The sequence below is a fragment of the Xiphophorus hellerii genome, chromosome 20 (assembly GCF_003331165.1).
Source record: "Xiphophorus hellerii strain 12219 chromosome 20, Xiphophorus_hellerii-4.1, whole genome shotgun sequence".
Lineage (NCBI taxonomy): Eukaryota > Metazoa > Chordata > Actinopteri > Cyprinodontiformes > Poeciliidae > Xiphophorus > Xiphophorus hellerii.
The window spans coordinates 32693144-32708396 of NC_045691.1; the positions used below are offsets into that span (position 1 = coordinate 32693144).

Sequence of the window (15253 nt, forward strand, 5' to 3'; positions counted from 1 at the left end):
AACAAATGCACCAGAGCCAACTCTGATGACATGAAGACAGAATGTAATCTGTGGCCCCTTCGTGTTTGAGCTCAGTGTTTGACATATAACATGAGACGTGAACTGGGGTTGAGGTCTGTATATTAATAGCAGCTGGGCGGTGAAGAGGCCTTTCTTGTTTATTAATAGTTACTGAAATCAAACAGAGTTAAAAGGTTGGAAGATTACTGCTTGCAATAATACTGTCATAAAAAAGAATAAACTGGGACATAAGGATATGTTCGCTTAGTAGGTATTAAATAAAGAACATTAACATAAAATCAGTTTCATAGGACTATCAGTTATTACATTGCAGATATCTAAAAACAAATTTTTACTAAACAACTGCATTTTGACTATCTCGAATGGTAATTTGTCATGTTTTGATTGTTGATTCTGTTGCATGACTTTGTGTTTTTGTGTTTGTTATGATGTAAAGCACTTTGAAATTCCTTGCTGCTGAAATGTGCTATACAAATGAAATTTGATTTGATTTTGATTTCATTTAAGATAATTATAAATATCTTAATTAACTCATATGACAAGTTATAAACCAGTTTCAGATGATTGGAATGTAAATGGTGAGGCTGATTTTATATGTAGCCGGCCTGTCAGAGCCTGCGCCCCATTGGCGGATCTCCTTTTGTTTTGCCTTTGGAGACGCAACATGACGCAGCACCCAGTGAACATGGTGGAAAGTTGGAAGAGTAAGGCTGGCTTCGAGGAGGCTAAAATTAAAAAGAAGAAGCTTTCCAAACAAATTCAGCTCAATGTGCAAAGTTTGCATCTTTTCCCAAAACTGAGCTGGCAGCTAGCAACGTCAAATGAGGACAGATGGTGAGGCAAACCACTGTTCAGTTCAGTCAATGAATTGCTCGGGGTATAACGTAATGTTGCATAATGTAAATATCTCTATGACAAGATGCCCAATAAATTGTAAACTTTGCCCTATATTTTTACTTAACATGTAATATTTTAACTACATGATTTAAGTAACAATAAAGTGGCCTTGTCTGAGACATGAAACTCTGAGGCTGAAAATGTGACGCTACATGACTCGGGCTGGTTTGTCATTTATGCTAGGCCGTTTCCATTTAAAATCCGTTACATTCCAGCAATCCAAAAATGAATGTTTGACTTCATGAGTGTTAATTTAAGAATTTAAGATAGTTAGGGATATCTTAAGTAACTATAATGTCTACTAATTTGAGATGGTTGGAATGTAAACGTGTCCGGAGTTCCCATGCAAACGTGCCACAGATCCAGCTGCTGCTGATGTGGAGAGGCCTGTAGCTGATTGACCCACAGCAAATGAAACTGGCACGCTGAAAGACAAACAGAGTCTGGGCTCCAGGTCGGAGTGAGAGGACTAGAGATGGTCAGTTTTACAGTATGAACGTCGGCAGCACTGCTGTCTGGTCCTGACAAGATGAGGGAGGAGAAGCTCCACCTGTCCTGTGGACAGTCATCCTGGACCATGTGCCTCCAAGTTCTGCCTTCGTACCTGCTGGCCGGTCAGGGTATGGTGACAGCCGGAATGCTGTTGGACCGCGCACAGGTTAGTGACACTAGAACTGGAGTTTAGTACATGACATCTATGGGAACCGAAGAGGTCCAAGAAACACTCCGTGAGGTTTCTGTATGATAAAGAGATCTTTGTAGGCAGGTATTTTCTTAGTAATGATTTGCTTACAAATTCCCCAGAGTTAAAATGGATTTCCAGTAGCCGATGTGGAAGCTGAACACAAGTCCACTGTTATCTGGTTTTAACTGGAAGTCAGGAGGTCAGGATGACCTGTGAGGTGACCCCAACCTGACCCATGGAAAGAAATAAACAGATTTCAGAGATAAGGCAGAGCTGCTGTTTCTGTTAGTGTCAACACACAGGTCTAAATGCAGGAAGTATCTGGAAAAACCATTAAATTTAGTTTATTATAATTCATTCACTGAAGAGGTTTAGAAGTTTTAATTATTCCAAAGATGCCAAAGAACGTAAAAGCAGTGTCAGATTCAGGAACATGAATTTATTAGCCTGTAAATTAAATTATATGTGACAGTAAAGAGGTTGGATTGTTTGGTTTGTAAAGCGCTTTGAGACACTTGGTGTGAATCCAGTTACATGCAAAACAATTATATCAATTTTTATCTTAATTTTTAAACACCCATAAAAAAAATTGTGTTGAAAAAAATGCTTTGTTATCTTTCTGCCGACGTTTTGTCAAATAATATGTGATGGTGCGTTTATGGTGTTGATTATAGATAAAACATTCTGGAGACACAGGCAGCTGCTTTATGACTAACAATTTATGACAAAGATTTCTGTCGTGTCTAAATAGAAATCTTGGCTACAGTGTTCTATACAATCATGTAATGAAAGAACATATTTCACTGAAGTTCTCTATATTCACCTCCCAACCACTCTGACTGACCTGTGTCTGCTAAAAAAAAACAACCAACATCTCCATATCATGATGCTGCCACCACCACCTCTCACGGTGCTGCGTTCAGTGTTGTAAAGTTCGGTATTAATTATCAGCAACAAACAGGAAGCACCAACTCTTAACTGGCTGCTTGGGCATAAAAGCAACAGAAAACTTGTAGCTTTGCACTGCAAAACCCCCGAATGTGACACGGTATGTTTGGTTAGCTGCTAGTGCAATTACCTTAGTACACTAAAACCATCAAATCTCTTTTATGTTTAATGTATACAGAATTTTTATGACAACCTAGTTACTTGATTGTGCTATAAAATGGCACCATAATACCAATACATAATACCGCCCCTTTAAGGCAATCATCCCTTAATGTTGATCAAACAAATTTTAGTTCCACTGGCAGATTATTTCCATTTACAACAAAACATTTTTTGTTGTAAAAAGGAGTTCTTTTTCCTTTGATAAAAAGGAACTTGTCCTTTTAATCAACAGTAAGGAATTATTGACCTAAAACAAGCTCCTGCATCTTGTTGACAAAGTTACCTTTAATTTAATTTTGCCTTATTTCAAGTGTACCAAGATATTTGCACAATAAACTAGACAAAAACAAATTCTTGGTAAGATTCTTTTGTATTTTGCAGTGTGTGTTGTACTTGTGCGCCCCTCCTTCAAATGCCTCCCTGGACACACTGCCCACATCAACAACGGCCACTGCTGGAACTGAACTACACACAGATCAACTCCGTTCAAAATCTGCCGTTCCTGAATGTAACTGAGTTTTATTTAGCAGCGTCACAGTCAGTGGAGTTGAATTCAGATGCATATTTTCTTCAGATTTGAATAAATGAAACATGTCCCTTCTTCACCTCCTCCCTACTTTGTGCTGATCTGTCACATAAAACCTCAATAAAACACAGTAGGTTGTATTGTGTGCTGCGTTACTAAGTGTGAGCTCTGCCGCCTGGGTCATTAGGGGGCGCTGCAGTGACAGCAGCCATGTAACAAGGACAGTTTTCAGCTGAGTCATCGTCCTGATGTAGGTGTCTGTGAGGACTTTTAGGTCACACACTTGCTGATCATCTGCACACATCAGACGTCGCACAATGCAGGAACAGATTCAATCTGAACTAGTGAGGATTTTTTATTTATCTCCCTGTCTCACCTGCATTGACAGATTACCTGTGAGGAGTTTTGATTGGGAATTCATATGAGTCGGTAGATTATGTAGGGAAACCAGGTGACTTCTGACAGACAGCAGATGGGATCTGTGCGTGTGTCTCGCTCCGCTCCCAAGTCCAGCAGGGTAAAAGCTCGTCCTTCCCACAGAGCAACAGCAGCACCACGTGTCGGCCACAGGTCCAGCACCTGCTGCAGCTCTGAGTGCGTCAACAGCCCGCTGCAGGCGGAGGAGGAGGAGGAGGAGTCTGCTCCACCTGACTGGAGAGGAAAAAGTGTCTCATCCTCCTTCACACTCCCTCCTTCCTCTCAGATCAAAACGTCGTTGTCTCTATTCATCTGGAATTTAAAAGACACGCAGCATCACAGGGGTCAGTCAGAAGGTCACAGCCTGGACCAGACCTCGTCGACATGAAGAAGGGGCTCCAGGCTCAAGGCGGGCATCACGGGATGGGGGACAAACAGAGGGACATGTGGAGGGAGACGGAGTGGCAGAGCGGGAGGGCAGAGAGGAAGCTCCTGGCCTTTTGGATGTCCTTGTCCCAGAGGAGGTGGAGGCTGTTCAGGCCGGCCGTCCAGCGCTCCGCCTCGGCCGCCCGGCTGCTGAAGAGCGAGGCGTGAGGAGACAAAGGGGGTCTTTGTGTGTGTGCGTGCGTGTGGGGGTGTGTAGGCGTGTGTATGTGTGTGTGTGTGTCAGAAGATTCCTACCAGTCCTGCATTAAGTAGATGTGTGTGTGTACACTCCACTTCCACGCTGAACGTCCCTCTGAGTTAAAGTCAGACTAACTTCGTTGTGAGTTTTCAAAGCGAAGGTGGAGGTGACAGGGCTTGGGCTGAACAGGAAGTGATGTCATCTCACACCTGAGCAGAGCCTTGAAGCGGTGATGGGTTCAGACGGATGTGTCATGGCGGTGGCACATCCGTCCCTGCAAGCTGTGTTTCCAGGGAACCAGCTCAGAGGCCTTGGCTGCAGATGGAGCCGCTCTGCCGGCGGCCTCATGGTGAAGCCGGTCCGGCTCCACATCCTGCCGGCCGGGCCGGTCATGGACGCCGCGCAAGTATGGAGAATTATACTTCAGAGTGGGCTTTTTGTTTAAACATAAGTGTAGCGAAGCATGCCAGAAAAGCTGTTACTACTTAACTTGGTAGGATCCAAACTAGTGGTTCTGAAACTCTTTAGAGCCAGTTGTTGCTCAGAAAATAAGTTTTCTAAGCTCCACTGTAAATGACAACAGGACTGGGACTTTCATTCATTTGATGCCATTCAGAAAGGAACGAAAAAATAAACCACACAGCAGTTTACAAATATACTGAGGGGAAAAGACATTCATCAGACGACATGACCAGTCGTCTGATGAAAGGAAGATTGACGTGTTTAACCTTAAAGAACATTGTTCCATTTGGAGGGAAAATTAGGAGGTTTGCTCACCTGAGAACACAAACCCAGCAGGGAATCCTGGTGCTGCTGCCGGAGGGACTGGTGCACTTTACAAAATATGACATCATGAGGAAAGAATTATATGGAAATTTAGAGTGACGTTTTGGTTTTTATTATTGAATTTTTGTCGGTTTTCTATGCTTTCTCTTGTTGTTTCTCTTAAACATTTCCATCATACAGGTACAGTATGTGAAGCACTTTAAGTGGCGGATGAACAACTAAGTCATGATTTTGGAGCAACTCGGTTACAGCAACTTTTGTTTCAGACCAAAAAAAAGATCAGTTTGATTTAATGCCAGGCAGTAAGAAATGAGATTGTTTATACATGTAATTATTAAAGTGTGGCAGATGGATTCAAAATATAAAAAAATTGATACCAAGTAGATGTTAGAATCAGATCGATAGTAACATGATAAGACTCCCTCTTGAAATTTTGCTTGTAGTTTCTTAAGTCTACTTTAAAACTTTGTTTTAATTTGCCCTCAAATTATATTTTTTTTGCACTTTGTTTATCTCTGAAAAATGCACACAGGTTTTCTATTGTTTCTGTTTATCATTGTCCAAAGTTTTAAAATAATTAAAACTAGGGTTAAATAAACCATGAGAACATTTAAAGGTCAGAAGTTTGATGATCTATCAAACTTATATAAGTATCGGTATCAGTATCGGTATGGGTATTGGTGATACTGACTCTGTATTTTTATCAGATCAATACTAAAATTTGAAGTTTTACACACCTGTAGTAGATATCTAGCTCACATAGGAAATTGGTGACAGAATGAAGGGCATGAGGATGAGCTGAACATGTGGATTAGGACTTTGTGATTTGTTTATGCCACTCTGTGCTTGTCAGCACTGGCAGGTGTTCCAGCAGATCTCTGAGGTGTTCGTCTTGGTGCCGGCTCTGGTGGGGCTGAAGGGAAACCTAGAGATGACACTGGCATCCCGTCTGTCAACAGCAGTGAGCGCAACACTCACTAAACACACACTGCAAAATAAAGTCTGTTATGAGACTGAGTAAAATACGAGATGTTCGGCATTTTGAAAAGTTTCTGCAATGACTTGTGAGGAAATGGGATTATTGTGTAAATCTGTTCCCATCTGCAGGCCAACATGGGGCAGATGGACGAGACTCGGCAGCGCTGGAGGATGGTGCTCTGTAACATGGCCCTCATTCAGGTGGCCTGCACTCTCTTTCCCTCTCACACACACACACCCACACCCACACACACGCACACACACGCACACACCCACACACACCCACACACACACACACACTATTTGGACTCTGTATTTAACATTGCTTTGAATTTGCCTCCAGGTTCAGGCTACAGTTGTGGGCTTCCTGGCTGCCGTAGCCGCCGTGGCTCTGGGCCGTCTGAGCAGAGAGAGAGTGGACGGTGTCCAGGCTGCCATCCTGTGTGCCAGCAGCATCAGCACTGCTTTCATTGCCGCACTCGCTCTAGGTCAGCCCGACGCTCAACGCTTTAATTGACACAATACGATGTAGTTGATGTGATGCGACAGCTTCATCCAGCTGTCCTGTGGGCTGAGACAGGGCTGGTGGTGGTGGCTGTGATTATTGGCTCCAGAAAGCTGGGTGTCAACCCGGACAACGTGGCCACGCCCATCGCTGCTAGCCTCGGTGACCTCATCACCCTGTCCCTGCTTGCTGGGGTCAGCAGCTTCTTCTTCACCTACAGAGGTCAGAGAGACAACCTACCTTAAGGGGGCAATATAGTGTAAAACTAACTTTAATGAACTTTACATTATGTCATTAAAACCATACCTGGAGTGTTTCATGCATGTTTGAAAAAAAATCCTTTCATATCCATGGCAACCATTCAACTGAGCAAAACACCTGGGTGGACCTAGCCCCGTCTTCAAGGACAAAGTTTCTCACTTTCTAAGCTTCCGCCTCACAGAGCAGCCCTCCCCACTATGCTCCTTCAGACTAGTCAGCAACAATTAGCATGGTACTTCTAATTGCAGTACAATTGCAGCACAGCTCATCATACAAGCTACTTCTCACAGCAATGCAGCTAAAAACGTTGTTAAAGGGTTAATAAAGGAGCCATGTTGAGATAAGTTCCTGGAGGCGGAGTTTCAAAAAGAGCAGGAGTTTTTAAAGAGACATAGGTCCAATTTAAAGGAGTTAAATTAGATAGTCAAATTTCTTTCAAGTCATATTTGATACAGTCAGCAATTTTCTAGCAAGTGAAGGTAACATAGTTACTTGACTGCTAAAAAATGATACAATGTGACTGGAAAACACATACTACTGCCGCTTTAAAGAATAAAGAACAAGAATATCCCAGATGTGGAGTAGCTGAAAGGGATTTTTGTGATACAAACATCTGGAAAGCCTTTATAGAAACATCATTAATGCATTTTAACTTTTTCTTTTTTGTTTGTTTGTTTTAACCAGAGGAGGGCAGCAAAATCCTGATTAACTTCTTGCTAATAGCTAGAAAAGAGCTGAGTCATCACAGCCAGATTGCTGTCTTCACCGTCTTCTGATTCTTTCTTTTGCTGCCCTCCAGATCTGTGGTACCTGCCCACCGTGGTGGGGGGCTTCTTCCTGCTGCTCACCCCCGTGTGGGTCATCATCGCCAGCCACAGTCCACCAATCAGAGAAGTCCTAAAGTCAGGATGGCAGCCGGTCATCTTGGCCATGTCTGTCAGCAGGTGGGTTCACCAGTGACGAGTCATCTGATCACCTCCTCACCTCAACTCAAAGACTGATTCATGAGCTTTTGATCTCCAAAAAGTCAAAACTTTACCTCATTAGGAATCAAAATCATTTTTAACAAAACTATTCTATTCTGATTTATATGTAATCATATTTTCATCTTAGCATTGGTGGTCTGATTCTGGATAAAACTGTGAGCAACCCCAGCTTTGAAGGCATGGCTGTGTTCACCCCCATCATCAACGGTGAGTTAAAAACTGACAAGACAAACTTTAACTTTAACTACTCACAAGGCAGTAACAGCCTACAAATCATCAAGAGATTATTATAATGGACACAATTTTGGTGTTAGAAATGTGTACATTTTTTATTAAAATTTTTGGAACAAAAAATTAATTAACTTTTTGTTGGATGGATAAATTTTATCCTCAGAATGGAGACAAAAAGAAAAATGACAAAAACATAAAAAAGAAAACATGAAAGCTTTTTTCTTAAATAATATCTATGGATAATTTTAAATTTGACATTTGAAAAAATGTGAAAAATCTTTAAAGATTTGTCAAAATAACTCGAAGGAACATTAAAGTTAAGATAAATTTGTCAATTTGCAGTAGGAATAAACGGTTTCCAGAACTGATTCTCCACTCATTTTACATGCAAGCTAGCCGTGTCCATCACAGTACAGCTAGATAGTGCAGGTAGTTAGATAAGCAGAAGAGCAATTGTTTAAAAATAGATGTTTAATGATGTTTTGTAAAAAATGTTCTTATAAAGCACTCATCCTCTGTTTGTGTCTCCAGAGATTTGAACAGTAACTTTGTTTTTCTTTTATCATTGTCCATATAATCCTTTTAATTGAGCTAAAACGATGCTATAAATTACAATGACGGGTTTTATAATGATGACATTTCTCTCTCTAAAGAGTTGCTTTTAAGAGACCAACTATGAGCAAAGCCGGAAAATGATGACATGTGGAAATGATTGAGCCACGCTGGAAGCCAGCAGTAAATCCCATAATGAATAACGGGATTAAGTGTTTTTAACTCCTCCAGAGCCTGACTGCAAACCAAAGCCCTGCTGAGGCCAAGCTCAGCGTCACATCTGAGTCCGTCATCAATCATTAGCCATGAAAAAGCCGCTGGAGTCTGATTGGTCTCCGTGTCAGAGGATCCTCAGAGGGGCGTGGAGAACCAGATCGTCTGTGACCCGAGTCCTGCTGACCACAAAGCGGCATGCTGAGCGGAGAGCAATAACAACGACCTTTACATAGACCACAAGCCTGATCAGAATGCCAACTATGCCTTCACTGGCTGCTGTTCTGTGCCATCCCGCTCCAGGAAGTGCATTGGCATTCCAATGCAGGCTCTCCTCTCATGCCTTGTTGACCAGGAACACTTTCCCTGTTTTGTTCCAATCATCCGGGTGCTTCAGAGCTCTGAGAGCAGAGAGTAGGTCACTCTGCTGCTCATAAAATCAGCTGGAGGGGCTATGAGGCAGATGGAAAATTTCAAGCAACTTGACAATGAATTTTTAGACAGTTTGAGGGGAAAGAAAGGAGTCATGGGAAACAGAATTGGATTAGATTTCCAGTAAAGTGATTGTTTGGATATGGATTAAGGTTTTTTCTCTATTTGTTGACGCTCTGGACTCAGCGTTTAAAATCAGAACCTTGATTCAACATAGGATGTAGTTTCTCTTCATAATGGATCATGAGGATGGCACATTTCTTTGTTTAAAGACATTTAAATGCAACCCCTCCCAATTGAATCTGGAGGTCTTGAACTGTGCTGTTTATTATTCTCCTTATTTTTAAGTCACTTCAGCTACAAATACTCTATTTGTCCCAACAGGAAATTAAATGCTGAACTCGTATCATCCACAGGTATCTTCAGAGAGTCGACAGTGATTCTGAGGGCGAGAAACCAAAGACACAAGGTGGCGCTAAAGCACCTGCCCTTTGTTCTCAGGAGGGAAAAAAATGCCCTTCTGAAATCTTTTTTCCCCAAGTATAGTGAGAGGCCCTAGATAGTGATTCTGGATTTAAAAGCCTATTTTACCATGGATGCTTCGATCCACTCTTTTCACTTCCAATACTGATATCTGAGGTTTAGCATCAGCTGATTCTGATTCCATACAGAAAAACAGCCGAATTGACTTGAAACAATTCTCTTTTTTTAAAACAATAATAAAGAGTATTACAAATGTATTTGATAACTCTGCACCAGTAGAACACTTAAACACACCAGTAGCTTCACAAGCCTGGTCAAACACACAAAAACACCTGGAGTTTGTTCAGTCAGGAAAATAACATCCAATGTAAAATCAAAAATAAAGAAACTGAAAATGGCAAAAACAACAAGTTGACTACATTGATCAAACATGTAACAAATAAACTGCAACAAACCTGTCAAATGGTTCAGAAAGTGTGATTAGGAATTTTAAATATAAAATAAATAATAAAGCATGATGTCACAAACCATAGAATTAGACTGAATAGATCTGCCCTAATGGATTGTTCACATTGCCACTGATACCTGAATTTAGCAGCAGCAGAGATAATATTCCACAGCAACTTATCCTGGATGACATCAGTTGTTGACCGGCTCAGCTAATCCGCCTCATTTGCTTTTGCCGCGCCTCCTTAGAAGCGATGACCGTTGCTCTATGTTTCCGTGTTCTCGCAGGAGTTGGAGGAAATCTGGTGGCGGTCCAAGCAAGCAGGATGTCTACCTACCTCCATTACTGGAGCGTTCCTGGAGCTCTCCCAGTAAAAATGAGTGCTGACTGTCCTGGACCCTGCACCGCCTTCTGCTCCTCAGGTCAAACCAACAACAATGTTACATTAAAAAAGTGCCTGGGTCTTTACTAACCCTTTGTCAATAGATCAATATCAGAGCAGCTCACTAATGTCTTTAATAGTGAGCTTTAGTTGGGAAATAAAAATAAAATAACAAAAACAGTCATTCTTATTAGTTTTGATGTTTTTCAGTGGGAATGTTTACTAAAAAAATCAGATTTTCAGGTTCATTATTTATGGCACTTTGTTTACTCAAAACATGAAAAAATGAACAGATCCAACATTTACACAGACAGGCCAATAAAAAAGAAGTCAGTTTAATAAACTAAACTCAAAGTCTCAAAGTGGGACAGATGTATTAATACAACGTTAAACAGAATTATGTGTGCTCTCCATGCAATGTAATGTGTGATGGAAAAATAGCAGATTTTTCCAACATACTGTTGGAAAAATCTGCTATTTTTCCAACATACTGTTGGATGCTCAACAGTCAACAGCATGTTGGATGAGGGCAAAACCTATTTGAAGTCAAGTGAAGCTTAACTAAGGGTCTAGTGTGAATCACTTTATATTTTCAGGGGCAAAAGTAGGCAGACGCTCTTAAACTTAATAAATGTGTCAAAAAAATTGAATGCATTCATGTGGTTCTATGAGACAGCATTGCTAATGTGAAAACATTAGACAGGGGCAGTTTTATGTGTTTTCCAGCCACACTGCCATTTTATAGCACCAATTATATATTTTTATTACTACTATTCTTACTATCATTCAGTTGTCATAAATGTTATAAATATAATATATATATGATATATATATATAATTTAAAATAAATTCTAAAATAAAATAAACTGACGTCATAATTTAACGCCTTGAAATTGAGCCTCTGTCTCTTTAAGAAACTCCTGCTCCTTCTAAAGCTCCACCTTCGAGAAGTCATCACAACATGGCTCCTCTATTAACCCTTTAACAATATTTGTGACCAGCATTGCTCTGAGCAGTAGCTCCTATCATGAGCTCAGCTGATGTTTAGTATCAGGTGTTTGCTAATTGCTGCTGACTAGTCTGAAGGAGTGAGTGGAGGAGTGAATGGAGGAGTGAGTGGAGGAGTGAATGGAGGAGTGAGTGGAGGAGTGAATGGAGGAGTGAATGGAGGAGTGAGTGGAGGAGTGAATGGAGGAGTGAATGGAGGAGTGAGTGGAGGAGTGAGTGGAGGAGTGAATGGAGGAGTGAGTGGAGGAGTGAATGGAGGAGTGAGTGGAGGATTGTCCTGTGAGGCAGAAGTTTGGAAACTGCAGAAGGAGTTCACCAGGTGTTTGCTAATTGCTCCGTTTTGCATAACTGAGTGGTTGCCATGGAGATTAAAGGACTTCTCAAATATACCTTTAAGAATAAAAGCAACACTCCAGGTATGTTTTTGATGAGGGAATAGCATTATAACATGACGTAAAGATTAAAGAGTCAATTTTACATAATACTTTCCCTTTCATACTGTCTTAGTTAGAGAAATGAGGGTTCAGATCAGTTCAGATTTCTTCAAGTCCTGGATGGGCAGTTAATGTTGCGTCCAGAACATATTCATACATAAAACAACCAAAGTAAAAAAATCAAGAGACAAAGTGTGCCAAGACAACAAAATGGCTGCCACTTAAACTAACACAAATCAATGAAGTTAACTCCAAACAGCCCCAGGCATTGGCTTCCTGCCACAGAACAAACATACATGTTGGCTAAATCGGTGATTCTACATTTTCTGACTCTTTAGCTGTGAGTGTCAGTGATTGTACCTACTGGAGGTTTGCTTCTCTGTCCATGTTTGAACAGATGTGAACTCTAAATCAGCCAGAGTTCTGGTCGCCCTTGTGGTACCGGGTCACCTCCTCTTCCTCTACACAGTCCAGCTGCTGCGGGGAGGCCATACCGCCATGACGCCTACCTTCATCATCTGCTACCTGTGTGCAGCTCTGCTTCAGGTTAGAAACACTTTACTGCAAGAAGTAATAATAAAAACTGCACAGTGTTTGCATTTGAAGCCCAGCTTCGTCCTCCTGCAGGTGGTGGTTCTGCTCTACTCTTCCGTCCTGATGATCCGCTGGCTGTGGAGACGGAGCTTGGATCCAGATAACTACTCCATCCCCTACCTCACGGCTCTGGGGGACCTGCTGGGAACTGCTTTCTTGGCCCTGACCTTCAGGTTTCTTATGACGGGCAGCTCTGAAGAGACCGGGCTTCTGGTCAGCACCAGTACCTGATGTGAAAGACTGAAGCACACCGCTGAGCTCACTGCAACTGCAGTTGAAAGACAATGAAACAAAAAAACAGGTGGTGACTTAATAATTAGAGATGCTATAATCTGACTTTGGATCAAACTATAATTCTGTCACAATCATTATTCACTATAAGGGAAAACAAAATGCTCACATAATGTGTAGCTTAAAAAACAGCAACTCAGATTTTGTTCTGCTGTCAGTCTTGATTGTTTAGGTGATCTTTAGTAAACTGTCTGGACGTTACGATTGTCTTTGACGAGCTGCAAGAAGTTCTTCTCAAAAGAGAAAAGTTCTGCTCCACAAATTTTCCCTCAGTATGCCCACTGCTAACGCAGAACATTAGAGGTCTCCCATAATAAAAGATAAAAACTTTTAAAACAAATTTGAATAATTAGCTGAGCTTAATGCCCTGTTTGATAACTAGGATCAAAGGAAATGTATGTGTGAGTGAATTAAAATTACCTTTTTTGTTTAGGCGCATTGAGATGACATTTGTTGTGAGTTGGCGCTAAAGAAATAAACTGAACTGAATTGAAGCTCAGCAAATAATAACCAATTATTCCTCCTGATCCCTTTAAGCTCCGCCCCTTTCCCAGGTTCCTCCACATCTGTAGTTGTTAGTGATGCTGATGTTCTGAACAGGAGGGACCCTCAATCAGGTTCTGCTTGAGGCCCCATATGACCTTAGGACGGCCTCGTATGTGCCATTTGCTTAACTGAAGCATGGTGGTGGTAGTATCATTCTACCAGGCTGTTTATTGTTAGCAGAACCTGGGGAAACGTGTTATGGATGGTGCTATATTCCTGAAGAAGCCTTTCTCAGAAGAGCTACATTACCACACGCTGCTAATTGGCAGTGTTTGTGGGTTAAGGGTGAGATTTCAGTCTTTTAGAAGAATCTCAGTCTGGTTAAGAATCTGTCGGCAACAGAAGAGCAATGAATGTCAACAGAGCCAAGATTATGCAGTTTAAAGGTTATGGGCAGGAGATGAACAGATGCAACTATAGCATATGTAAGAAATTTAAGCTATTGCAAAAAGGGGATCGTTAACTCCTGACCTAAGGTTATGCAAAATAAATATTTATCACGAGAAGATTGATGTAGGTTACAATGTAGGTCGTTTTGCATAGAAAAAACTTAAGATATGTAAGAGTAAAACGACACATCACAAAACATGTGTAAGCTAAAATATGTGAGAACTTCTATTGATAACGGAGATAAATTCTCCACTAAATCCACTAATATAAAGCGATTCCTCACGAGTTGCATTTCCATTAACAGTTAAATTGTGCAGATTGAAATTATGAAGATAAATTTGCTTAATGGAAAACTCGTCCATTAAAAAAAATGAACGTTTTTAAATGAAAAGTTGTTGTGCTGAGATGAGGTGGTTTCTCAGCCGTACCAAAAATGGATATATTCTACAAAAGTGCAATGGAAACACTTCTTTGCATCACACGAGTCACGTGATGGTTACTACTGGTGGAAAACATAAATAAGACGACAGGAAGTAGTAGGAGGATGACGGCTTGTTTTTGAGTAGTTCTCCCCCAGAACTCTCACAGCATCAGAGGATTCATAAAAAGTTGTCATTCCAACCTGTTGAATCCACAGCTCTTCTGGAAAACGGATGACTTCAATTTCCCCAAAACGCCGCATAGGTAGCCGCTCCCATGTAGGCCTGAATAAAACGCTGACGTCTCCTGATTGGCTGATAAATGAGAGCGAGCTCTATGGTTGAATTATGGATATATTTCATGTAACTGTTTACAGCCATCGCTGCCATGATTTTTAATAACTTTTCATGTGAACAAGCTTATTCACGTGTGATTTTAATTTCATTTCTTATTTCATGTCAACATTGCAATTGCGAAAATGTGTTTTTTTTATTGACATTAGCAGAATATTGACAAAGATTTGTGCACAAATGTAACGGAAATGCAGCTAGTATTTCATTCTGCTCTGATTCCTGGTAGAGCTTCCTGGTCAGAATTAGGTCACAGATCTGACCAGTTCAACGTAAACAAATAAACAAGTATCCAAGTAAGAAAAAATGTAACTAAACTTCTTCAGTACTTTGGTCCTTAGTATTCCTCCGTTATTCACATGCAGTTTAATGGGTTCAAATTGAAATAGTACAAACACCAATTATTGCACGCCTATTGTTATTGCTAGATGGTAGGTGATTATATTATGACCAATAGACATAATTGTGTGTGTATGTTAACATAAAACAGACACTATAAGGCTCTTGTATTAAACTTGTCTCTGTGTTAGTATGTGTTCCTATTGACAAACGGCAGTATTTGAGGTCAGATGGTTTATTCTTGTGTGGAGCCTTTTTTTTATTTCTTTAATGTCCATAAAGAAGAAAACAGGCCTGGTTGAATTTGTAGAACTTCTGCATTTGTAAAATTAAGAAACAAAAC

General features: G+C 40.9%; 1 protein-coding gene across 2 annotated transcripts; it reads left to right on the forward strand.

Annotated features, from left to right (window-relative positions):
* The first annotated feature begins 7 nt into the window (after positions 1 to 7).
* On the forward strand, positions 8 to 15146 carry LOC116710721 (solute carrier family 41 member 1-like). Of its 2 annotated transcripts, none has more exons than XM_032549906.1 (10): positions 8 to 1576; positions 5921 to 6028; positions 6175 to 6246; positions 6389 to 6533; positions 6626 to 6772; positions 7611 to 7755; positions 7925 to 8004; positions 10444 to 10578; positions 12378 to 12526; positions 12608 to 15146. In XM_032549906.1, exons 1-10 carry the CDS (start codon positions 1448 to 1450, stop codon positions 12803 to 12805), a joined length of 1308 nt encoding a protein of 435 aa, XP_032405797.1. In that variant the 5' UTR covers positions 8 to 1447; the 3' UTR covers positions 12806 to 15146. The 2 variants fall into 2 exon arrangements, with proteins under 2 accessions (XP_032405797.1, XP_032405796.1); XM_032549905.1 differs by lacking the exon at positions 8 to 1576 and adding an exon at positions 3462 to 4687.
* Positions 15147 to 15253: the final 107 nt, after the last annotated feature.